The sequence below is a fragment of the Trichechus manatus genome, unplaced genomic scaffold, assembly GCF_000243295.1.
Source record: "Trichechus manatus latirostris isolate Lorelei unplaced genomic scaffold, TriManLat1.0 scaffold00112, whole genome shotgun sequence".
Classification (NCBI taxonomy): Eukaryota; Metazoa; Chordata; class Mammalia; order Sirenia; family Trichechidae; genus Trichechus; species Trichechus manatus.
Window position 1 is genome coordinate 9,143,297 of NW_004444048.1, and position 27,474 is coordinate 9,170,770.

At 40.5% G+C, this 27,474-nt stretch overlaps 1 protein-coding gene across 3 annotated transcripts in view; it reads right to left on the bottom strand.

Annotated features, from left to right (window-relative positions):
- The window catches only part of DENND5B (DENN domain containing 5B), a 221,741-nt gene extending 208,463 nt beyond the window's left edge, over nucleotides 1-13,278 (bottom strand). For all 3 annotated transcript variants that reach the window (XR_002825205.1, XM_004383616.2, XM_004383615.3), the window contains exon 1: nucleotides 12,932-13,278. Coding sequence is in view for 2 of the 3 variants with exons in the window: in XM_004383616.2 (XP_004383673.1) it covers nucleotides 12,932-13,058 (127 nt within the window). In the remaining variant the exon portion in view is untranslated. The remainder of the gene's footprint in view (nucleotides 1-12,931) is intronic.
- Nucleotides 13,279-27,474: the final 14,196 nt, after the last annotated feature.

Here is a 27,474-nt window from a genome sequence, read left to right on the forward strand (position 1 = left end):
CCAGGGACCCCCCTGGTGCGGCTATGAGGTCTGGGGAAGTTGTTCTCAGGTGTTGCAGTACAGCCTGGGTAGAAAGCGCAGAGGTATACAACGCCAGGTATACAAGGAACAGAAAGAGAAGGACGATATAGAGAGACGAGAAACTAAGTAATGAAGAAAGACAAAAAGGGAAAAAGAGGGAAAAGAAAACAAAACAAATTTAAAAAAAAAAGAACAAGAAAAGCCCCCAAAACAACAGGAAAAAAAAACTAACGAAAAAAGAAATGCCCTCAGGGATCCCTCTGCACATCTATGCAAGCTAAGGGGGTAGGTTCCAAGCCTCGGTCCCAACTCAAGAAAGGGAAAAGAAAACAAACAATTCAAAACAAATGAACAAAAGCCCCGGGATCCCACCAGCGCAGCAACCCAGACCGGGAAGCAGTTCCACACTCGAAAGGAGCTCCACAGCCCCTCAGGAAAAAGCAAAGATGGCGCACGGAGACAGGTATTTCAGTGAAAGGAGGGGAGGTGGTGAGAGGTAAGGAAGAAATCAAAAGAAGCGGAAAAAAAGCAACACCAGCAGCCAACAAATTGCGGGCTGGTGGAATCCAAGCAGCCAGCGCTTCCCAAACAAGAGACTGTGCCCGCAGGAAGCAGAGGAGGCCGAGTATGGGTGAAGAAGGGTAGGGGGTGGGAAAGTGTATGTCACAAATTACCGGAGCTCCACAGCTCCTCAGGAAGAAGCAAAGATGATGCACGGAGCCAGGTACTTGAGCGAAAGGTGGGGGAGGTGGTGATAGGTAAGGAAGAAACCAAAAGAAGCAGACAAAAGCAACCCAGCAGCCAACAAATGGCACTCAGAGAGCTGGCCCATTCAGGTGGGTGGAATCCAAGCAGCCGGCACTTCCCAAACAAGAGACCATTGACTGCAGGAAGCAAAGGAGGCTGAGTGGGGGTGAAGAAGGGTGAGGGGTGGGAAAGCGTGTATCACAAGTTACCGGTTGTTTTGTCTCCCACTGGAAGCTCCGTGAAGTTGCTTTCTCGTACCCCGTTTGCTGGTCTCCGATAGGAGTCCAAGATGGCGCATCTGTGCTGCGTTAGCTGATAGGGGACCTCTGCATGAATCTCTCCTCGCTCTCTGTTCTCTGTCAGTTTTCTCACTCCATTTAGTGCTTGACTGAGTTCTTTATCTCTTCATTTGATGTTTTAGGGTTTCAGGATTGTTGTTTTCTCTGTTCGGCTTAGTTTTTCAGATCTTTGCTGTGGAGGGACGGTGTGGTGCTTCTGCCTAGAGCGCCATTTTTCTCATTATGATATTTTAATGACACTGGAATTTTCTGCCAACGGAATATTTCTTCTTCTAGATGTTTCAATGAGAGACAACTAAAAGAGCAATGGGAGACAGCTTCATGAGGGCTAAGGTGGAAATAAGGGTGCTCTCTGAAGGAGGGATGGGGAGGGGAGTATGAAAGATTGATCTATGAGCAAACTGGTGCCAACCTGTATGGAAGAATTAAAACTATCTCAAATTTACTTAATTTATATATTACTTGTACACTAGTCTCCTCAAACTACAGAATAATCTCCTGTGTTAAACAGATGACAGTGAGTGTGTTTACTAGGAAAAAAGGACAGAAAGGGAAGGGCAAGACAGCTCCTGATTAAAAACACTGTCTTCAAACCAGAAATCGTGATTCCCCCTGGTGTAGGCATGAGAAAACTACACAAAGGAATGTGAAACAGGTGGATTTCCATCACAAGGCCTCTGGGATGTAGAAAATAGACTACTTGAAAGTATTTTAAAACTGGGTTTCATAGTTTAAAACCTAGACTTCCACGAACTATATCTAAGGCCTCAGCACTGTAATCTTCACAGCAGGGGTAAACTTGGAAGATTTTACAACCTAAAATTATAATTCCACCTCATATTGCTACTGCACCCTAGAGTTTAAAAGCCCTTTCCAAAACACTGCCACATCTTATAACTGAGGAAAGTATCTAGAAACAATCTAGTTCAGCATAAGCCTTAAGAAACACACTCCCCCCGGGTATCCTCAGATTAGGAACAAAATTTTTAAAACGTCTACAGGAAAAAGAAACAAATAAGATTACTTTTGCAGAGGAATTCCTAAAAGACTTTATGAGTATGTGGAAACTATTCACAGCTCATCAGTAACAGTAGCTTAGCCCTAGCATCAACAAGACAGATTTCCCATTATGTACTGGAGCTATCCACACTTCCTGGTAAGGTGCATATAATGCCACCTCTTTCTCTCCCATCTAATAAAACCACATACGAATGGAACTGAGTGAGAATGATGTCATTAGAGGAAAGGCCTTGAATCCATTCCATTTATTTAAAAATATATATCATTTACAACCCTAGTATTTTAACTATTGTTAATAAAGAATTACTTGTGACCCAGCACTTGAGGACAGCTGGTCTATAGGACTTGGAGGAATAGCAGGACACAGTGAAAGAGGGTCACTTTGAAACTGACAGCCTGGAATGGAATCTGGCTCTGGCCTTTATTGTCTCTATGACTCTGGGCAACAACTCACTGAACCTCAGTCTCCTCATCTGCAAAATGAGGACAGTAATACCTTCGAGTTATTATGAGGATGAAAAATAATGTTCATAAATCACCAACCACAGTTCATGACCCAATAAATGTTTTCATAGCTTCACAGTATAAAGGTGATTTCCTGGGGTTATGTCTGACTTAATAGTGCTAACATTTATCTTTCAAAGTCGTTTAATGAAAGCATTATTTCGAAATTAGCTTTCTGTACCAGTCATGTATTGAAGTTTACAGAAGAATAAACAGATAACTCAAGAAGTCCACGTTAATAAAAAGTTATAATATTTAATTCAGAATAAAGTTAGTAAAAGTCATGAATCCTTGGAAAAGATAAAGGGATACTTGAGAAACCATGCTCTTCTACCGTCATGATGTGCTGTCTAGCAGCATATAGAACACTTCCACTTCTGTTCCTAGAATTCCCCCAGCCATCTTTGCATTTGATTTAAAAAGTAATGTGGAAAGGGCAGTCTCATACGGAAAATTTTCAGTATCTCTGGTGCCATCTTAAAAAGTCAAGCCTTAGAAGGAACTGGACATCACACAAGGCAAAACAAACATAAAGTATAAATGGAAAAATATATATAAAGGATTAAAGTTTATAGAAACAAAGAGCTATTCTGGCTAACCATGCTCAAAACTAGTGTGGGTGCCCATGAGAAAGGAAACTGTGAACGCAATTTCCTAAGGTATTCCTCTAAAACCACAACTGAAGGTACAGGCACTCTTCAGTACAACCGCTTTCTGAAATTTCATAAACTCTACCTACTATTTACGTGCTCATCACTTGGCACTAGTTTATAAATAAATAAAACATGTTTTTTCCTTTAAAAAAAAAAAAAAATCAAAGTCTTGCTGGTACCCGCGTGCTTGCTTGAACAAAACTGGAAGAAAAAAAAGGATTATTAATTTTATTTATCATAGCCTGTTGCAAGAGGGAAGGAATAGGCTAATAAATATTACAGACAGAAAAATTTTTAGCTTTCTACAAAGCTGATATATATCTTTTTAAAAAATTAATCACTCACCCACTCTCGTGCTTTTTTCATCAGTCTCAAGCTTCTCATTTTTAAAGAAACTCTCGCTTCCATCTTAGGGTTCAAAAAACCCACATTCAGATCAAATATACTAACTTTTTCATTGTCAGTAACAGTAAACAAGAGACAAAGCCCCTATTCTTTAAAAAAAAAAAAAAAAAAAACCATTGCCTTTGAGTCAATTCTGACTCACAGCGACCCTACAGGCCAGAGTAGAACTGCCCCATAGGGCTTCCAAGGGGCAACTGGTAGATGTGAACTGCCAACCTTTTAGTTAGCAGGCAAGCTCTTAATCACTGCACCACCAGGGCTCCTCCTACCCTACCCTCTAGGAGCTGACAATTTAACAGAGAACGCTAACATTAAAAAGTAAACAAATAACAACTGCCTCTTTTGCCATGAGGCCAGAAAAACTGGATGGTGCCTGGTGACCCTTACCAAACATTTTGATAAAAGATTCCATAAAAGAACCCTGATCAAAATGGGGAAAACACAGAACAGGCTTTGTAATTCTCATGGACTCTAGGCTTCCTGGAGTCATGAAGGTTGCATAGAACCCCTGAACGTACTGCCCTGAGATAATCTTTAAACCTTAAACCAAAAATATCCCCTAAAGTCTTCTTAAAACCAAACAACAGTTTAGCTTAACTAGTAAAAAAAATGTCTGCCTTGAGCACTGTGCTCTTTAAAACAACTATTTATAAGGGATCAAACTAGCAACAGTAACTCAAAATATTAGATAGGAACCTTGTTGTTGCTACGTGCGGTCGAGTAAGTTCCGACTGATAGCGACCCTATGCACAACAGAATGAAACACTGCCAGGTACTGCGCCATCCTCACGATCATTGCTATGCTTTAGCCCATTGCTGCAGCCACTGTGTCAATCCATCTCGTTGATGGTCTTCCTCCTTTTCGCTCACCCTCTACTTTACCAAGCATGATGCCCTTCTCCAGGGACTGGTCCCTCCTGATAACATGTCCAAAGTAGGTAAGACATAGTCTTGCTATCCTTGCTTCCAAGGAGCATTCTGGTCATACTTCTTCCAAGAGAGTTATTTGTTCTTTTGGCGGTCCATGGCATATTCAATAGTCTTCACCAGCACCACAATTCAAAGGCATCCATTCTTCTTCAGTCTTCCTTGTTCATTGCCCAGCTTTCGCATGCATATGAGGCGACTGAAAACACCATGGCTTGAGTCAGTGCACCTTAGTCTTCAAGGTGACATCTTTGCTTTTCAACACTTTAAAAAAGTATTTTGCAGCAGATTTGTCCGATGCAATGCGTCTTTTGATTTCCTGACTGCTGCTTCCATGGGGGTTGATTGTGGATCCAAGTAAAATGAAATCCATGACAACCTCAATCTTTTCTCCATTTATCATGAGGTTGCTTATTGGTCCAGTTGTGAGGATTTTTGTTTTCATTACGTTGAGGTGCAATCCATACTGAAGGCTGTGGTCTTTGATCTTCCTCAGTAAGTGCTTCAAGTCCTCTTCACTTTCAGCAAGCAAGGCTGTGCCATCTGCATAACACAGGTTGTTACTGAGTCTTCCTCCAATCTTGATGCCCCGTTCTTCATACAGTCCAGCTTCTCAGATTTGTTCTGCATACAGATTGATCAGGTATGGTGAAAGGATCCAACTCTGGTGCACACGTTTCCTGACTGTTGAAACAACTGCCTCTTGATCCATGTAGATTCGTCATGAACACCATTAAGTGTTCCGGAATTCCCATTCTCCACAATTTTATGGATAAGTTGTTATGATTCACACAGTCAAATGCCTTAGCATAGTCAATAAAACACAGATAAACATCTTCCTGGTATTCTCTGCTTTCAGCCAGGAACCATCTGACATCAGCAGTGATATCCCTGGTTCCACATCCTCTACTAAATCTGGCTTGAATTTCTGGCAGTTCCCTTTTGATATACTGCTGCAGCCACTCTGAATGATCTTCAGCAAATTTTGCTTGCATGCAATATTAATGATATTGTTCGATAATTTCTGCATTCAGTTGGATCACCTTTCTTGTGAATAGGCATATAGATCTCTTCCAGTCTGCTGGCCAGGTAGCTGTCTTCCAAATTTCCTGGCACAGATGAGTGAGCACTTCCAGTGCTGCATTCGTTTGTAGAAACATCTCAGCTGGTATTCTGTCAGTTCCCAGAGCCATGTTTTTCACCAATGCCCTCAGCCGAGCCTGGACTTCTTCCTTCAGTACTATCGATTTCTGATCATATGTTACCTCCTGAAATGGCTGACCGTCAAACAACTCTTTTTGGTATAGTGACTCTGTGTATTCCTTCCATCTTCTTTTGATGCTTCTTGCATCATTTAATATTTTCCCTGCAGAATCCTTCAGTATTCCAACTCAAGGCTTGAATTTTTTCTTCAGTTCCTTCAGCTTGAGAAATGCCGAGCATGTTCTTCCCTTCTGGTTTTCTATCTCCAGATCTTTGCACATGTCATCATAATACTTTGTCTTCTCAAGCTGCCATCTGAAATCTTCTGTTCAGTTCTTTTACTTCATCATATTTTCCTTTTGCTTTAGTTACTCGACATTCAAGAGCAAGTTTCAGAGTCTCTTCTGACATCCATTTAGGTCTTTTCTTTCTTGCCTGTCTTTTTAATGCCCTTTTGCTTTCTTCATGTATGATGTCCCTGATGTCATTCCACAATCTGTCTGGTCTTCAGTCATTAGTGTTCAACACATCAAATCTATTCTTGAGATGGTCTCTAAACTCAGGTGGGATATACTCAAGGTCGTACTTTGGCTCTCGTGGACTTTTTCTAATTTTCTTCAGTTTCACCTTGAACTTGCATATGAGCAATTGACAGTCTGATCTGCGGTCGGCCCCTGGCCCTGTTCTGACTGATGATATTGAGCTTTTCTATCATCCCTTTCCACAGATGTAGTCGATTTGATTCCTGTGTATGCCATCTGGCGAGGTCCATGTGTATAGCTGCTGTTTACGTTGTTGAAAAAAAGGTACTTGCAGTGAAGAAGTCGTTGATCTTGCAAAATTCTAACATGAGATCTCTGGCATCATTTCTATCACCAAGGCCATATTTTCCAACTACCGATCTTTCTTCTTTGTCTCCAACTTTTGCATTCCAATCACCAGTAATTATCAGTGCATCCTGATGCATGTTCAATCAATTTCAGACTGCAGAAGTTGGTAAAAATCTTCAATTTATTCATCTTTGGCTTTAGTAGTTGGTGCATGAATTGCATAATAGTTGTATTAACTGGTCTTCCTTGTAGGCGGATGGATATTATCCTATCACTGACAGCACTGTACTTCAGCATAGATTTTGAAATGTTCTTTTTGATGATGAAAGCAATGCCATTCCTCTTCAAGTTGTCATCCCCGGCACAGTAGATCGTATGATTGCCGATTCAAAAATAACCAATACCAGTCTATTTCAGCTCACTAATGCCTAGGAGATCGATCTTTATGCTTTCCATTTCATTTCTGACGATTTCCAATTTTCCTAGATTCATATTTTGTATTCCAGGTTCCGATTATTAATGGATGTTTGCTGTTTCTTCTCATTTTGAGTCATGCCACATCAGCAAATGAAGGTCTCGAAGGCTTGACTCCATCCACGTCATTAAGGTTGACTCTACTTTGAGAAGGCAGCTCCTCCCTAGTCATATCGAGTGCCTTCCAACCTGAGGGGCTCATCTTCTGGCACCGTATCAGACAGTGTTCCGCTGCTATTCATAAGATTTTCGCTGGATAATTCTTTTCAGAAGTAGACTGCCGGGTCCTTCTTCTTAGACTGTGTTAGTCTGGAAGCTCAGCTGAAACCTGTCTGCCATGGGTGACCCTGCTGGTATTTGAATACCAGTGGTACAGCTTCCAGCATCACAGCAACACAAACTAGCCCCCACAGTACAATAAACTGACAAGACACGTGGGGGAGACAGGAACATTAGGAGGCAGTAAAATTACGTTAATGGAGGAGGAACAACTCAAAAAAGGAGGGTGAGAATAACAACAAAATAAAATTATATTTTAAAAAAGTAAGCAAACGCATTTACAATACACTGTCAGGTACTAATCAGCGCTATGTGGAGGCACTGGTGATTCAGTGGTCGAATTCTCCCTTCTATGTGAGAGACGTGGGTTGATTCCCGGACAATGCACCTTATGTGCAGCCACCACCCATTCATCAGTGAGGTTGTGTGTTGCTATGATGCTAAACGGCGCTTCCAGACTAAGATGAACTATGAAGAAAGGCCTGGTGATCTACTTCCAAAAACCAGCCAATGAATACCCTACAGATCACAAGGTACAAAGATCTGATCTCCTGGGGATGGTGCAGGATCAGGCACTTTCGTTCAGTTGTGCCTGGGGTCATGAGTCAGGGGCCAACTTGATGGCAGCTAACAAGTGCTATAAGGAAAATAAAGCAGGGTGACTGGCAAAAGTGGAGAAGACAGGGTGAGGACGGACATTGTTTTACATAAAATTTCTGGGAAGGCCTCTCTGAGGAGGTTAACACTTGTGCTGAGAAGCCAATCCTGCAAAGATGTAGGGCTACACTAACCAGCAGGGTAGCCACTACTCACGTATCGTTATTGAGCACTTGAAATTGGGCTAGTCCAAACTGAGATGTATTGCAAAGTAAAACACACAATGGATTTCAAACATGTAGTAAGAAAAAAAGAATATAAAATACCTCTTTTATAATTTTATATTGATTATATGTTGAAATCATATTTTGGGTACGCTGGGTTAAAAAAAATTTTACAACTTCCCTTTCCTTTCTCTAAGCCGGCATGTCCTGCATTAACTAAATGGAGCAGATGTCTGAGCCCTGGGGTTATCACAGGGAGTTCAGCTGCATTCCCTATTGGACCAATTTCATTATAAAGAGGGTTTTTCCCAGTGGAGTTTTAAAATCAAGTTATCACTATACCACAGCAACTAGACCTTGAATCTTCTTTGGCTTCATTAGAATGGTGGCTGATCCTTGTATTACTCCTTCCCCAGTCCCCCCTGTTAACCAGGCCAGATCTTCCAAACTCCCAGCCATAATCTATTATGGCTAACAACTGAGGCACTATCAATGGTGGTCAGATCAGGGCAGCTACTACCCCACCAGAGCCTGTACCCATGCCTATTGTTTTTAAGACATACTTCAGCACAGTCTTAACAATAATACTCAAGTCTAGCATAAGGGCTAGCTTGAAATGCTTGCTGAACTCAGTCAAACTTGCCTTTTCTGAGCTTAAATAACTATGGGCATAGGGTACCAGAACAACTAGGCTCTAGTCCGGATTCTGTTGCTGGTCAATTGTGATCTTAAGACGTCCGTTAATCTCTCAGCCTGTTTCTTCACTGTAAATGTTGTCTAAGGTTTCTTCCAGGACTATGATGGCATGATACTTCATCAGTCTCAATTAAATTTTATATTTGAATTAGACCATGGTCTCCACTGCCTCCAAGTTCTTCAGAAATCACATTCAAGACAATCAAAACTAAAAATAGCTAGAGATGCTAAGGAAGGAATCTCACCCATTAAACTCAACAGCTATGAGCAGGACTGAATCCAGGCTCATAGGAATGCTTTAAGAATATTCTGGTCACACAATTTATAGACTTATATGTAAACTTTATATTCACTCACTTGTTAAACACTGTGTACTATGTATTAGGTATTGTGAAAGAGAGGCAAAGTCCCTGACTTCTTGGGTGCACATCCTCATAAAACTTCTAGGTCTCCAATATTAAAATACACATTTTTTATTTATACATGTTTAAATTACTTCCAACTATTAAGAGACCTATTTACTTGAGATGGAAGACGTATTTTCCACTGTTGTCAAAACTGGGTTTTACTAGGAGGAATGTCTAAAAAATAATCTGAAGCCTTGAAAACTTTTATTATAAGGTGTTAGTCTATTTAATTATATTACTTCACCATATGGTGTTTGTCCTTTAATTTGTCCCATCACCGGTGAAGTGTTTCCAGGAACATGCATATCTTAAGAACAAGTCTACAAAGCAACTGCTAGAATTTGTTTAATAGAAGTCAATTAAGACGTTCTACAGGCAGGGTGACAACTTGCTAAGAAACAGTGTGTGACAAAAATAGATCAGTTCCAGACAAGCAAAATAGAAACTTAACTATTATTAACTTTGAATTAATAATATAGTAAAACAGAAACTTCTGACTAATTTGGCTAACACACTGGCCTTGTTTCCTTATCCTCAAATCTAGCTCCATGGAAATAGTCAAGAACACTGTTAGTTGGGAAACTGATACTGCTATTTTCCTCCCATCTCACTGGCCACCTTCCTTAATCTCCTCAGTTGTTTTCTCCTCATTCTCCCACCTCTGAATACTGGAATGCTCCTGTGACTCAATCCTTGAGCCTTTACTCTTTTCTATCTACACTCACTCCCTAGGTGACTTCACCCAATTTCATGGCTTTAAATTTGTATCTACAGCCTCCACCTCTCCCCTGAGAGATATCTTACCTACTTTACATCTCCATTTGAATGCCTAATGGGTACTTCAAACTAACATGTCCAAAACTGAACTAATCTTCTCAGGTCTGCTTCTCCATCAGTAATGAATTTTTTATACTTGTTCAGGCTGAAAATCTTGGGAGTCATCTTTGATCCCTTTCTTTGAATATAAAATACCATATTCGATTCATCACCAAGTCCTGTTGTCTCTACCTTTAAAATATATCCAGAATATATTCTCACCACTTCCACTGCTAGTGCCTTGGTCTAAACCAACATCTCACATCTCTACTTCAAACACTGAAACAGTCTCCTAACTGGTCTCCTGCCTCCATTCTTGCCCCTAATGTAATCACTCAACATAGCAGCCACAGTGATCCCTTTAAGAGGTACACCAGATCTTGTCATTACTCTGCTCAAAACCTTCCAATGGTGTTCTCTCTCACTCACAGTAACATCCTACCAATTGTCTGAGGCCCTACACAATCTCCCCTACCCCTTCTCTTTGACCTTATCTACTACTCTTACCCTCCCTCAGTGCCAGCCACACTAGCATCACTGCTGCTACCTAAACAAACTAGGCACTCTGCCACCTCAGGGTCTTTGCATTTGCTGTTTCCTCTGCCTGGAATACTGTTCCCCAGACAATTCATATGGCTTGCTTCCTAACTTCCTTCAGGTCTCTGTTCAAGATGTCATGTTCTCCGTGAGGCCTTCCCTGACCATCCTATTTAAAACTGTAACCCCACCATCCCATTTCTCTGCTTTATTTTTCCCCATAGCACTTATTAACATCTGGAAAACAATGTATATTCATTATTTGTTTATATAGTGTCTTACCCCACTAGAGCATAAACTATATGATGGCAGGGATTTTTGACTGTTTTGCTCACAGTTGTCCCCAATGCCTAGAACACAGTCTACACATAGAAGGCCATAAAACTATTTGTTGAAAGAATGAACAATACTGAAATATTACCAATATAATACTGACGGTTGCGTCAAGACACCTTGAGGAGCAGAAATCCCAATAAATCATCCACACTCAAACATAAAATAGCAAAAAGAGAATCATTTCTAAAAAAAATGTTAAAATTAATTTTTTTACGATTTAATTTTGTTAAAACCATTTGCATTGTGTCTAAAGCATCCCAAGACACATCTGTGATGTTGTTTTAGCTTTACCAGGCATACAGACTTCAGATGGAGAAGAAAAAAACACAAGCTTTTTCCTTTCACCGGTTACCACTTGACAGAAGGCCTGCAAGTGACCCTGGTGTGCCAGTGTACAGGATGCTTAGGGAAGAAGGGATCCTAGAAAAATGAGCTACCGGTAATCTCTTCACCAGTCCCAAAAGAGGAATCTCTCCAAATCCCTCTGCAGGCATTTTTTCCAGTATTCCTTGGCCATGTTAACAAAGCCATTCTTAACGTGCACATGACTGAAAAAGTGAAATCTTAGTTAAAGGAACAATATGATTACATAATTACATATACAGAAAACCTGATCCTCTGTTATTCCCTTTTTCCAAAAAATTTCAACTAAAACTAGACTTAACAGTTTTTTATTGTTGAAAATGCTTTGCTGTGAAGCTGACTTAATAAAAAGATACTCAGTTAAGATGTGGGGTGATGGGTACTGTACCTTAAGGCTGAAGAGTTCTGTTTACTATATTGTTTATTTTTTAAAACATTTGTCCCAGTCCCCTCAAAAGAAAGGAGAAAAATCCACATTGGCGCAATCAATAAGGAACGCTATGTCCAAAGAAAAGTGTTCTGAAAGGCTATGATCTAAGTGTTTAACACTAACCCAGATAAAGTTCAGGCGCTACATGTCACTTGTCTCACTCACTGGGGAAAAAAAGAAAGAAACTGAGATTCAGATTCCAAGCAGCCAAGAAGAAAGAGGTGAAAAATGAAATCGGTCGTTTTCCTCTGGCCTCTTCTCGACACTGCGCACTACCCTCCCACCCCCAATCCTTTAACGGCCCCTTCTCTCAGCAGCGGTTCCCAGCTCAGCCCTGCACTGCGCCATCAAACGAGTCAAGAGGAGGGAATAGTGTCCCTCCAGGGAAACCCAGGCAGTACCACAAGGTGCACCCCAACTCATTAAACTCGGGAACAGTGTAGGCAGCGTCAACAAAGCGTCATGCCGGTTCTGAAGCGTCCAAAGTCCCTGCCAGCTCTCGTGACACTGCCAAATCGACAGGATTCCAAAAGGTGACTCTACCGTCATCGCAGAACCCGAGGCGGGAGGCGGTGCAGACCGGGAACAATTAAGGATGAAGTCCAACCAGCCTCCCGCCCCGCGCTCGCCCGCAGGGCCATCACCCACCAGGGTCTCCGATACCCCTTCCCCCAAAGAGGCCTGAGCGCCACGTCACGTGCCGGGGCTGAAACTTCGCGGCCGGGGCGGAAAGGGTTGGGGGTGGGATAAACGGGATCCCTGCAAGGCCGGGGAGTTAACGCGCCCTGTGAGTCACTTGCAGCCTCCGCGTGCAGCTGCAAGCGAAGGGGCCTGCGTGCCGCCCTCGCCCCTGCCCCCCCCCCGCCCGTTATTAATAACCACATGCTGGAGAAGCCAAAGCCCCCGGCCGGCGCCCTCGGCGGCGAGGCGCCCGCGGGCTCAGCAGCGCACCCTGCACGCGGAATAAATAACAATGTCATTAAATCGCCGCTCGAGCGCCCGTCCCGCTAGAGAGCAGACGGTGGGGGGGCGCAGACAGGAGCTGACTTTGTCTAGAACCCGACCCCCGCCTCCCGCGCGTCTCCGCAGCGTCCTCTGTATCCCTGAGGGGACCCCCGCGCCGCCGGCTTCCCCGCCTCCGCGGCACCGCAGCCCGGCCTTACCCGCCAGCTCGTCGGGCTCCAGCCCGCTGTCCGCGTCGATCCCGCACAGCACGAAGTAGTGCGCGAAGCGGCAGGCGGCCGGGGAGGAGCCCGAGCCCGGCCCGGACGCCGCGCCGCTGCCGCTCATCCCGGCCGCGCTGTTCTTGCGGCCGCCGCCGCCGCTCGGGAAGGCTCGCTGCCGAGGCTGCCGCCGCTCCGACTGGGGTCCCTGTGTGCCCGCCCTAAGGCGACACCGGCGCGCCCATGGCTGCGCGGCCGCCGCTTGCCACCGCAGCCTCGCTCCTGGCTTGGCGCCGTGGAAGCGGCCACAGGCTCGCGCTCGATCGGTCCCGGACCCAGTTCTGGGGTGGGGGAAGGGCGCGCAGGGGGAGTGTCGGTGCGAGAGCGCGGCGTGAGAGGCTCGCGCCGCCGCAGCTGCGCTCGTGAGCTAAGAGCCTCAGAGTCTGGCGCCCGCCGGTCAGCTGAGCTTCGCGCTTAGGGAGCGCGGGGCGGGCGGGGGAGCCAGGGACTGGCGCGGGGTGGGGGTTGGAGGAACGGCGCGCTCGCGAGGGGCGGGGGCGCGCACTCCGGTCGTGCGCGCGCGCGCCCGGCGGGTGCAGAGGGAGCGCCTGGCTCTGGAGAGATTCGTCCTCACCAGGCGGGGCTGCGGCGCAGGGGGCGACCCCACATACGCCCTCTTAGCCGCGGCCAACCGATTAGAGGGACGCCAGCTGAGCGGGATTTTATCTTCTAAAGGGGATGCTACCCATATTAATTAAAAAATAAAATAAATACAGGTTTAGGGAAGGATAACAGCGGCTCTGATACCATTTCCCACAACGTTCCGGACCATCAGTATCTTTAAACTATGTCACATGTAGAAACCAAAAAAAAAAAAAAAAAAAAAACCCCACTGCCCTGGAACTGATTCCGATTCATAGCGACTCTAGGGGTGTGTCTTATTTTAAGATCCTAGTCCTTGAATCCTTTTCCCCTGGCCATCCTTCCCCTGCCCATTCACAAACCATCCTTTTCTTCGAAGGGTTGGTAGCAACTCAGCGTTGGGGGGTGGGGTGGCGCGGGGGGAACACTCAATATCCACAAAGTGTTGAGACTTCTAAAAGGAGTACAACCGCCAACTCCCCCACCAACCCCACCATTCCGTAATTTATCCGGATATTTTCCAGGTCGGTGTAAAGTAGCCAAGGCACTCCAGTTCCCCAGCTCTGTAATCATTTGACAATTACCAGCTGTCTCTGCAGGTACGCTCGGAGGCTGATAAGACAACAGGAATTAGACCCTGAACTCTGCTCTTCACAAGGGCAAGGCTTGCTTATGCTGCCCTTTCCTCAGATTTTTCCATTCTTCAGAGGAATTCACCAACCAGTTCTTATTCCTTTGAAAGGTGAAACACTGAATCCATTCCATCTCCATATGGCCGTTCCTTCCACACCACTTCCTACTCTCTTATTTATGGATTTGAGCGTAAGGATGAGGGTAGGGAGGATCATGAACACCATTGGCAGAAATGTTCCAGGGAGGTGGTCTAAGATAGCCTCATTATTTGACCTAATAATCTTCCTGGCAGATGTGTATGCATGCATACTATCATTTACTGTAGTTTGTATCTTCATTTCCTCCTCTTCTCTCCCTCTCTCTCCAATTTGAAATGTAAGAAGAATCAAGAAATCAGAATGAACCACAGCCTGGGTAATTGACCTTTACCTCTTATTGCAGCTGGCACTTTTTCTTCAAAACACTTGTAATGATTTTTTCTGTCTATTTTGTTAGTTGTATTGTACACTCTACTAAAGCAAGAGTCATACTTCCTTATTCGTTATATTTCCAGTATCTAGCAGAACCCTGGTACCACTTAGCCCCTCAATTTATGTTTATTGAAGCAATGAAAGGCTGGTTATGGAGGTAGGAACAGGATGTTGATGCTACAATGCAAACACACATATTTAACGTATGCTAATTTACAATGATACAATTATTGCTTTTTCCTCATATAGAGAATACTGAAATGAAAAAAACAATTTTACTAGTAAGGAAGGGGAAGGGGTGGTGGGGTATGTTGGCATTTCTCCTAACTGATGGTGGCTTCTTGCACAATGTTTGTTAGATTCTAGACTAATCAAAGTACAATCAAAACCTAATTTATTATTTGTACTAGCCAAGAGACATGTAGCTTTTGGTTAGTTTGAACAGTCACTGATCTATGAGATTTTAAGCTCTGTGTTAATGTTCTTAAAATGAAAAATAAAAAAGAAGCCCAAACAAATGATGCATTAATTAAAATACACAAATCTCATAACAGTAGACAAAATCCCTAAGATTTTCCCTAAAGCTTTCAAAGGAACAGTCACAAATTACAAGATTAAGCACTAATTTGAAAATACCTGGGTACTTTCCTAATTACCACTTCAGAATGACACTGTGTAAGTATATTCTGCGTTAAGCTGCAATGAAACGAAGTGGAAAGATAATCAAGCATTAGCTATGTAACATGTCATTCATGTGTCCCGGTAAAATAATGACAATGACTTCAAATGAATCTTCCAAAATATAAAAACCGTGTTGGGGAAAGGGGAGATCATATCTCTCTTCCCATGCTAAGAAATCTCTTATCAACCCCAGTCTTCACCACCACCACCCACACATACACACACTAAAGGAGAAGGGATTGCTGATATAAGTATTCAGAGCCCAGGACATTCATTGGACCATATTTTATTACAGTAAAACCTGTGAAAGCTGGAACCTGTGTAAGGTGGAAACCTGTCAGAGAAGAAAAACTCAAATATTTTCAGCTAAACATAGAGAGCAATAGAAAAGTGATGACTGCACCTTGTCAGCGGTAGAAAACTTTCAAGACCTGGAAAAATAAGGCAGTCCCTTTGAGTTCCAGCTCTTCTAGGTTTCACTATATTAGTGAGTCACCATGTGCCATTAGGTCAGCAGTGCTAAGTCAGTCTCTTGCTTTCCTGCTTCCCACTATTTCTGAGGCCCAGCCATATTACTGTCAGTGGGTCTTATAAGCTAGCCACTATTGTTATCATGAATTTGGCTTTTTTGCCTAAGCTAATTTAAATTGGGAAACCCTGGTGGCGTAGTGGTTAATTGAGACTCCAGCACTTGAAGACAAAAGAGCATATATGTAAGTGTGATTTGGCCTGGAAGATATCAATAGGAAGAATCGGGCAAAAGCTTCAGGTTAAAAAAAAACAAAACCACTTGCTGTCGAGTCAATTCTAACTCGTGAAGACCCTATGTGTGTCAGAGTAGAGCTGTGCTCTATAGGGTTGTCAGTGGTTGAATTTTTGGAAGTAGATCACCAGACATTTTTTCTGGGGAGCCTCTGGATGGACTCAAACCTCCAACCTTTCAGTTAGCAGCTGCACCAATCCCAAATTCAAAAGAGAATCTGTAATTCTGTGTATGTTTTCAAGGTTTCTATGTAAGTACATAAAACCTATAAAAACTAATTGCACTTTATCTGTTTACTTATTTGTGTTGCAGTGAATTACTTTGTATGGCTCTTCTAGCCATGCATGGTCTTCTGACTCCCACAAAATGATTGGGTGGGACTATGCAAATAAGGTGTTTGTGGCCCACAAAGGGGACTGGACAGCCTGCTAATAATGCAAATAAGGTGCATGGAACCCTGGTGAGGTGGGACCACACGAATAAGGTGCATGGAACCCTAACTAGGGGATTGGTCAGTTTTGCCACCCCACTAGGCTTAAAAAGAGAGCTAATACCAGAGCAGAGGGGGACCTCACTACCATCAAGAAAGAGCTGGGAGTAGAACACATCCTTTGGACCCAAGGTCCCTGCGCCGAGAACCTCCTAGACTCAGGAGACAGACAGACAGAGCTGTAACACCAGATATGGTGAGAGATGGTGAGAAGCAGCAGCAGAGAAATGGTGGCAGCAGTACCGGGAGACTGGTGCAAGACAGCACAGTAAGCTTCCCGGCCCATGGAGCAAGGCAGCTACAGTGGGCGTGCTGACCCATGGAGAGAGATCTGAGAGCCTTCAGGAAGGAGGCTTCATGGTGCAGTGGGGTGCCTCTGGGCACTTATCAGTGGATCTAAAGAGCTTTGTAACACTTGCCCAAATGGGGCCAAGGACAGAGAGAGGAGGCCTGTCCTTAGGGGGCTGACAGGAGCCCTGCATGGTCAAGAGGAGCTGAGAGAGCTGTCCTTCACTGAAGAAGGGAGACTTTGCCTACACACCTCCTGATTCTGATTCTGAGTTTTAGCCTGTTGATATTGATCCTGAATTGTAACCTGTTACTTCCCTAATAAATCCCATAATTGTGAGTATTGTCTGTGAGTTCTGTGTGGCTATTGCAATGAATTATCAAACCCAGCAGAGAAGTAGAAAGTGCCATGGGAGGGACTGCTGGTGTCAGAATTGGTAAAAAGGTTGGAGAGAGGAGGTATATCTGATCTCCACCTCACAGGAATCAGCCTTGGGCTGATGCTAATGATTCTCTCCCCTCATGAAGTTACACAAGGAGTCAGATGACACCCCCATGCCATTCTTACATTATTGATACAATAGCAAACTATATTAAAGTTATCATAATCTTATTTTTCCTTCTATCAGTAGATTGTATTTTGTGTTCAAAAATCTATATGTTAAAATGTTTTCCATACATATATCGGACAAAGGGCTTGTATCCAGAATATTAAAAAATAAAAATAAAAAAAAAACTCTTTACAACTCAGTAAAAAAGAGAGAAACAACTGAATTTTTAAAGACAGGCAATATTTGAACAGACACTTCACAAAGGAAGATATAGGAATGGCCAATAAACATATGAAAAGATCACTATTGCAACACACAGAGATGGGAAAGATCAAGACTGACTAAACCATATGAGTAGATGACGAACATGACAAAAAGATACCACTTCATACCCATGAGAATGGCTAATATTTAAAAGTCTGACCATATCAAATGTTGGGAGGATGTATATATTACTGATGGGAATGCCAAATGATATCACTTGGAAAACGGTTTGGCAGTTTTCTTATAGAGTTAAACATTCACTTACCGTATCTCCCAGCAAATTCCACTTCTATGTATTTCCCAAGAGAAATGAAAACAATGACCACAAAAGGACTTGTTCATGAATGTTCATAGCAGCTTTATTCATCATAGCCCAAAACTGGAAATAACCTATGCTAATTATGAATTTAAAGAACCCTAGTGGTGCAGTGGTTAAGAGCTTGGCTGCTAACCGAAAGGTCAGCGGTTCCAACCCGTTAGCGACTCCGCAGGAGAAAAGACCTGGTGATCTGCTCCCATAAAGATTTCAGACTGGAACCCTATGGGGCAGTTCTTCTCTGTCACATGGAGTTGCTATGAGTCACAATCAACTTGACAGCACCCAACAACATATATAGATATACAAAAGTGACAGAAGTAGAGACCAAATGCAGGTAAGCATTCAAAAGTATAGGCAACTAACAATGAGGTTGCACTGATGGAAAAAAATATTACCCAATATATGGCTGAATGGAAAAAGCAAGAAAGAAAAAAATATAGTTTAATCCTACTTTTTATGCTAAAAATAAAGTACACATATATTTGTGCAAGGAAAACATCTGGATGTCTTCCACTTTTTATTTTTTTATATTTCTGTATTGTTAAAAATTTTTACAAGAGACATCTACTACTTTTTATAATTCAAAACCTTATTTTTAGGTGTGTGTACATTTATGTCCCGTGTGAGGAAAGATTTCAATATTGTGAATGTGATTATTCTTATACAAATAACTTAAACTCTTAACTATCTTTTTGACTTATTCTCAAGACTAATTCAAATGACTGTATATACGTACATATATGCATATACACACATGCATCCTTGATCGTTCATTTATTCAACAATCTAATTGAATGCCTACTATATGCCAGGCAGTGTTCTACAGATATGTCAGTGAACGAAAGTCCTATAGATACATAGTGCTGCACATATATAAATCCAAAATAGACTCAAGAGTATAAGGAACTATAAATATTGAAGTAGAGCAAAATATACATGTTTATGTAGATATAAATTTCAATCATCAAAGAAATTTAATTTGGTTATTCAGTGATGAACTCGATTTTGTTATAAATTTGTAATCTTTCTCAATCTAAAAGCCTTAAGGTTGAAATCATTTAATTGGATAGCCAACTAAATAAAACTACCAATTTGATCTGGATGTATTTTGGATCCAACGTCTTTAGATCCTTGCCACATGCCAGATTTTGAACCTAAATTCTCTGTTCCAGACTTCACATACAATTTCTAAAACCTCCTATAAATCACACAAATCTCACTCATCTATTGTCTCCCATTTCAAATTGAGACACACTTTAATTAGTCCCTAGTCCCATACAATTTCGTATCGCACTATTAATTATTTGAGGGATATTAATCTTTTTCCCTCAACTTGTGCATTCGAGAGCTTCTGGAGGTCAGGAACTCTTTTCTCTCCCCTCACATCTCACAGTTTACACTTTCAGAAAATTGATTGACTAAATGCATCCCTCAGCTTCCTCAATAAAGGACCGTATATTGAAACTAAAAATAGAATACAGATCTTCTGTGCTTTTCAGTCATAATCAATATGACTATTCATGAGGCAATTATTTTAAGCTTAGCAATTTAGTCATAATCCCATCTTTGAATTAGGCTTTAAATCATAGAAAGAAAGTTCAGGATGTGAACTCGACTTAGCTTGCTTCTAAGCAAATATTATACTGTAAATTTACAGCCTCCCCCCACCCCCCGGCATCATTTCTAAGGAGAAATTCCAGGTTACATAATAGCTTCTGGAAAACATTTTGGAAAGTACCTATTATATTTTAGGAAAACCATACACTTTTTATTTTTTTTTAAAGAATTCTTCTATGACTATTTCCTTAAACTTTAGAGTCAGACAATAATTAAATGTGGCAAGAAGGATGCTGGAAGAAAAGCCAATTTAATTGTACTTTTCCAAATAATTGTTTTTTACTTCTAGCTTTTCTATTGTGTGCTATCCTTTCTTTCTTTTTTTATTGAAATGAAAAAAAATTAATATCAGAACCCAACAAGCTTCAAACAAGTAGAAATTATAATCTGGTGGGTGCCTATTTAAAGTAACAGAATCCAAGGCAACACAAGAGGATTTGCATTTTATTAACTGAAAGTAGGAGAGAGCATCATCTAATAGCGAAGCTCCAGAAGCATGAATCAACCATTTTAGATATATATTCCTATTTCTTCAAGATTAGAGATGGATAAAATAATTTACTCTCCCTGCACTTAAATCAGAGCCCTGGCGGCTTAGCTGTTAAGAGCTCGTCTGCTAACCAAGAGGTCGGCAGTTCAAATCTACCAGCTGCTCCTTGGAAACCACAGGGGGCAGTTCTATTCTGTCCTATAGGATCACTATGAATTGGAATCTACTCGACGACAATGGGTTTGTTTTTTTTGGTACTTAAATTATCAGCAAACTCTTCACCACTTCATAAAATTGTTGATTATCTAAATTTATAAAACACCAAGCTTCACATAGAGATTGATTTGTAAATAAACGACTCTTCACAAAAGTGTAATCTCTACTTAAATGGGCATGCTAGGGCATAAAATTGGGGCAGTTATACTTTTCAAAAGTGAAACCTTTTTTTCAGAGGTAAATTATAAATTTTAATATTTTTTCTTGCACTCGAAATATCATTTTGAGAGATTTGAAAAAGGTTAAACAAATTTTATATATCTTTGCCTGAACTTTATAGCTTTAATAAATATTTTTAATTTGTGGCTATTTGTGACTAAATTCTTACTACAGATATAAAATAGATTACTAAAAAAAATCACAAAAAATAGAATATTTCATCCTTTCAGAAATGAGTAGCGAAAATAATAGGCAATTCCCAGACATATATGTTTTGAAGTTTTAAGTTATTAGTAACACCCTTCACCAAAGAGGACATTTAGGTGGCCAACAAATACATGAAAAGATGCTCACAATCATTAGCCATTAGAGACACAAATCAAAACTACATTGAGATGCCATCTCACCCCTGCAAAAACGGCAATGATTAAAAAAACAGAAAACAAAAATGCTGGTAAGGTTGTTGGGGGATTGTAACTCTTATACATTGCTGATGGGATTGTAAAATGGTACAGCCACTAGGGAAAACAGTATGGCACTTCCTCAAAAAGATAGAAATAGAAATACCTTATGATCCAGCCATCCCACTCCTCTCTATATATCCTTGAGACATAAGGGCAGTGACACGAATAGACATATGCACACCTATGTTCACTGCAGCACTATTCACAACAGCAAAAACATGGAAACAACCTAAGTGCCCATCAATGGATGAATGGATAAAAAAAACTGTGGTACATACATACAATGGAATACTATGCAACTATAAAGAATAATGAGGAGTCCGCGAAACATCTTATAACATGGATAAATCTGGAGGATGTTATGCTCAGTGAAATAAGCCAATCACAAAAAGACAAAGATTTTATGGTTCCACTATTATAAAAAGTCAAGAATAAATATATACACAGAAAGCAAAGTTCTTTAACTGTTATCAGGGATGGAAGGGAGAGGGAGGGGCAATCACTTTCTAGATAGTAAAAACTTGTTACTTTTGGTGATGGGAAAGGCATCCCAAATATGGGTGAAGTCAGTGCAACTTGACCAAGGTAAATAAAGACACTAAGAAGTACACAAGAAAAAAGGACAGTTTTGGTAAATGCTATAATATATACAATTTTGTAAAAACAACCAAAAAATACGTGTGTGGTTACATAGGTAGATATGTGTGCATACATATGTATTGGAAGGCATATGCAAGTAAATGCACATGCATGCATAGGTATATCTGCAGGCATGTGTATATACGCGTTTGTGTGTACTGCATATATATTCACGTATGTTACAAACCACATAGGAGGCACAGTTATGGAGCCTTCCTAGTATACCCAAACAACACGCAGGACTGGTTTACTGGGCCAAAAGGCTTGGGCTCATAGTCTCAGGGGACAACTTAGTCAACTGTCATAACCTAGTTCACAAAGATAATGTTCTACATCCTACTTTGGTGAGTAGCGTCTGGGGTCTTAAAAGCTTACGAACAGCCACCTAAGATACAACTGTTGGTCTCTACTTGCATGGAGCAAAAGAGAATGAAGGAAATCAAAGGCTCAAAGAAACTAGTCCACAGGACTAATAGCCCACACAAACCACAGCCTCTTCTAACCTGAGACCAGAAGAACTAGATAGTGCCCAGCTACCACTACCAACCGTTCTGACCAGGGACACAGTAGAAGGTCCCAGATAGAATGAGAGAAAAATGTAGAACAAAACTCAAATTCCTAAAAGAGGGCCAGATCTATTGGATCAATAGAGACTAAAGGAACACCCGAGACTATTGCCCTAAGATACCTTTTGAACTTGGAATTGAAACTATTTCTGCAGGTCACCTTTCTGCCAAATAATAAGTTGGCTTACAAAATAATATCACTCAAGAGTACTGTGCTCCCTTAAACAAATAACTATGTGAGACTAAACGGTCAACACTTACCTGAAAGCAAAGATGAGAAGGCGAAGAGGGGCAGGGAAGCTAGATCAACAGAAATAGAGCAAACAGACTGGAAATAATGAGAATGCTGACACATTGTAAAAATTATAACCACAGTCATCAAACAATTTGTATAAAAAATGTTAAAGAGAAATCTGATTTGCTGTGTAAACTTTCACCTAAAACATGATAAAATATTATTAAAAAGAAAAAAATTATTAAGAACACAAATGGTGCTGGAACAACGGGATACCCGCCTGCAAAAGAATGAAGTTGGATCCCTACTTAACACCAAATAACAAAATTTAACTCAAAATGGATCAACGACCTAAATATAAGAGCTAAAACTATATAAGACTCTTAAAAGACAGCTTGAGGTAGATCTTTATGACCTTGGATATGGCAATAGATTTTTAGATATGACACCAAAACTATGAGCAACAAAAGCAAAAATAGATAAATTGCACCTCAGAGAAATTAAAAACTTTTGTGCATCACATAACATTACCAAGAAAATGAAGAAACAACCTACAGAATGGGAGAAAATATTTGCAAATAATATATCTGATAAGGTTCTAGTATCCAGAATATATAAATAACCCTTACAACTCAATAAGAAGAAGACAAATAACCCAATTAACAAACGAGGAAAGGATGTGAGCAGACACTTCACCAAAAAAGAAATATGGATGGACAATAAGCACATGGGAAGATGCTTAACATCATTATTCATTAGGGAAATGCAAATCAAATAAGATACCACTTCACATCCACTAAGATGGCCATAATAAAAAATGTGGAAAATAACAAATGTTGGCAAGGATGTGAAAAAAATTGTAATTCTTGTGCATTGCTGATGAGAACATAAAATGGTACAGCTGTGGAAAATAGTTGGCAATGCCTCAAAAAGTTAAGCATAGAATTACCATATAACTCAGCAATTCTACTCCTAGGTATATACCTCAAAAAATTGAAAATACTTGTACATGAATGTTCATAACAGTACTATTTACAATAGCCAAAAGATGGCAACAACCCAAATGCTCATCAATTAATGTGTTATATACATACTACATACATACATACATAATACATACACGTAATCATAAAAAGAAATGAAGTACTGGTACACGCTACAACATAAATGAACCTCAAAAACATTATGCTAAGTGAAAGAAGTCAGATACACAAGTCACATACTGTATGATTTCATGTATGTGAAATATACAGAATAGGTAAATCTAGAGAGACAGAAAGCAGATTGGTGGTTGCCAGGGGGTAGGGGCAGAGGGAAATGGGGAGTAACTGCTTAATGGGTATAGCGTTTTCTTTTGGGGTGATAAAAATATTTTGAAATTTGAAATAGGTGGTAGTTGTACAACATTGTGAAAAATACTAAATGCCACTGAATTGTACACTTTAAAATGGTTAATTTTATGTTATGTGAATTTCACCTAAATTAAATAACTGTCGTTTACTCTAGGTAGTAGGATCAACAGTGATTTTTTTTCCTTCTTTTTGCTTGGTAGCGCAGTGGTTAAGAGCTCGGCTGCTAACCAAGAGGTCAGTAACTCACCAGCCACTCTTTGTTAACCCTATTGGGCAGTTCTACTGTGTCCTACAGGGTCGCTATGAGTAGGAATTGACTTGATGGCAACAGGTTAATGGACAATGCATGTACAATACTTTTAAAAAGAAAAAATATGAAGAGCATAAAATTCAAGCTTAGAACACCCAGTAAACCTTTTTAAAATTCCTTTTCTACAAATGCACTAGTTATCTATGAATTGAATTCATTTTATAACCATTACTACCAATGAAAATAGTTAAGAATATCTTATCCAGAGATACATAATATAATTTTTTAAAGAATAAAATAACTATCTTTTAATTGCTTTTGTGTATCTATGAGCTCCTTGGGTCCTGGACATGGGGATTCTTTAATTTTATCTTTTTTTTTTTTTATTGTGCTGTAGGTGAATGTTTATAGAGCAAATTGGTTTCTCATTAAACAATTAATACACATATGGTTTGTAAAATTGTTGCCAACCCCATGATGTGTCAACGCTCTCTCCTGTATATCATTTATAGCTAGAAATTTAAATAGATTGTGGAGCCACCTTTTCCAAATTATTGGATAAAAAGAGAGTTCTGGAGACCTGTCTAAGGTAAAATACGACTAGATTATAATATAGAATTAAATCAACAGAACTTAAATTTTTCAACTTAAAAGAAAATAAATTACTAAAAAATAGAAAGCCTCCTAAGTTAACATCTGAATTCAGACGCTAACATGTCTGCAGGCAGTAGTTACTACACAAAGGTAGCAATTAATGTGACAGCAGTTGAGTGTTGAGGCCAAATTAGGGGGAATTATTTACTCTCATTGCTGAGATTGGAAGTGTATAGGAGGCACCCCAGAAGGTACTACAAAGGAGGCTGTAGATAAATACACACTACTTTTTATATTCATCTTGAAACATACAATTTCACAAAATGCTTTCAAGAAAAAACAACCCTAAAGCAAGTGAAATATAGAAAACAATTCACAATCTTTTATCCTATATGCCTGTTTTTCAAATAGGAGCCATAGTCTCCAAACACCGGATAAATATTGACCTTCTTCTAAAACTTTTTGTTATGGAAATTTGCAAACATACAAAAGTAGAAGAACTAGAATAATGAGCTCCCATGCGTCTATTTTCCCATTCAACCTTTATCAACCTACCGCCAATCTTGTTTCACTTATAATCTTACTGTTCCCCCGTCACCACAAACTGGATTATTTAAAATCAACTCAGATATCATATATTGTTTCACCAGAAAATACTCTAGTATGTATCTTTAAAGGTGAGCCCTGGTAGCACAGTGGTTAAGTGTTCAGCTACTAACCTAAAGGGCAGTGGTTCAAAGCCACCACCTGCTCCCTGGAGAAAGATATGGCAGTCTGTTTCTGTAAAGATTACATCCTTGGAAACCCTATGGGACAGTTCTACCTGTCTATAGGTCACTTTGAATCAGAATCAATTTGATAGCAATGGGTTTGGTTTTTGATTTGGTATCTTTAAAAGATAAGGACTCTTTTTTTTTTTTTTTAAAGAAAAAAGTGCAATCGTAATGCCATTGTACACCTAAAAAAATGAGCAATCCTCCTTAATGTCACATAATATACAGTTGGAAATATTAAAAATCTTACTTACAGTCACATAGTTTAAATAATGTTTGGTAGTAATGCAAAAATTTGTTCATATTGACCTTTATAGGAATCTGAAGTTTTTGAGTTTAATTATTTCCATATAACACTTGAATTGTTTTGTTGTGTTGTTGTTGTTAGGTGCCGTGGAGTCGGTTCCAACTCATAATGACACCATGTACAACAGGAAGTAACACTGCCCGGTCCTGTGCCATCCTCACAATTGTTATGTTTGAGCCCAGTGTTGTAGCCACTGTGTCAATCCATCTTGTTGAGCATCTTCCTCTTTTTTGCTGACCCTCTACTTCACCAAGCATGATGTCCTTCTCCAGGGACTGGTCCCTCCTGATAACAATTCCAAAGCACGTGAGACAGAGTCTCGCCATCCTCGCTTCCAAGGAACACTCTGGCTGTACTTCTTCCAAGACAGATTAGTTCGTTCTTCTGGCAGTCCATGGTATATTCAATATTCTTCCCCAACATCATAATTCAAAGGCTTTAATTCTTCTTCGGTCTTCCTTATTCATTGTCCAGCTTTTACATGCAGATGAGGCGATTGAAAATATCATGACTTGGGTCAGGCACACCTTAGTCCTCAAAGTGACATCTTTGCATGTCAAGACTTTAAAGAGGTATTTTGCAACAGATTTGCCCAATGCACGATGTCCTTTGATTTCCTGACTGCTGCTTCCTGGGCATTGAGTGTGGATCCAAGAAAAACAAAGCCCTTGACATCAATCTTTTCTCTGTTTATCATGATGTTACTTATTGGTTCAGTCATGAGGATTTTTGTTTTCTTTATGTTGAGTGTGGTGTAATCCATACTGAAGGCTGTAGGCTTTGATTTTCATCAGTAAGTGCTTCAAGTCCTCTTCACTTTCAGCTAGCAAGGCTGTCATTTGCATATCACAGGTTGTTAGCGAGTCTTCCACTTATCCTGATGCCACATTCTTTTTCATATAGTCCAGCTTCTCAGATTATTTGCTCAGCATACAGATTGAATAAGTATGGTGAAAGGAAATAACTCTGATGCACACCTTTCTTGATTTTAAACCATGCCGTATCCCCTTGCTCTGTTCGAACGACTGCCTCTTGGTCTATGTATAGGTTCCACGTGAGCACAATTAACTGTTCTGGAATTCACATTCTTCACAATGTTATCCATAATTTGTTATGATCCACACAGTTGAATGCCTTTGCATAGTCAATAAAACACAGGTAAACATCTTTCTAGTATTCTCTGCTTTCAGCCAAGATCCATCTGACATCAACAACGATATTGCTATTTCCGGCAGTTCCCTGTCGATGTACTGCTGCAACCACTTTTGAATAATCTTTAAAAATATTTAACTTGCATGTGATATTAATGATATTAATTTGTGCATTCTGTTGGATCATCTTTCTTTGGAATGGGCACAAATACGAATCTCTTCCAGTTGGTTGGCCAGGTAGCTAGCTGTCTTCCAAATTTGTTGGCATAGACGAGTGAGCATTTCCAGCTCTGCATTCGTTTGCTGAAACATCTCAATTGGTATTCTGTCAATTCCTGGAGCCTTTTTTTTGTTGTTGAAATTACATTAAAATGAATATATCTTATAAATAACTTTCTTGTATTTGATAGATTGGTTGGTTGATTGATTTTATCCAGGGATTAAACATGCAGCAAGTCGATTGTCTGCAGGACAAGAAACAGAGCAAAACCGAAACCTAACTTTTCTGTTTTGAAAATAATTTCTCTGAATCCAGACAGGAAGAAGCAATATCTTGACTTCTGCCTTAA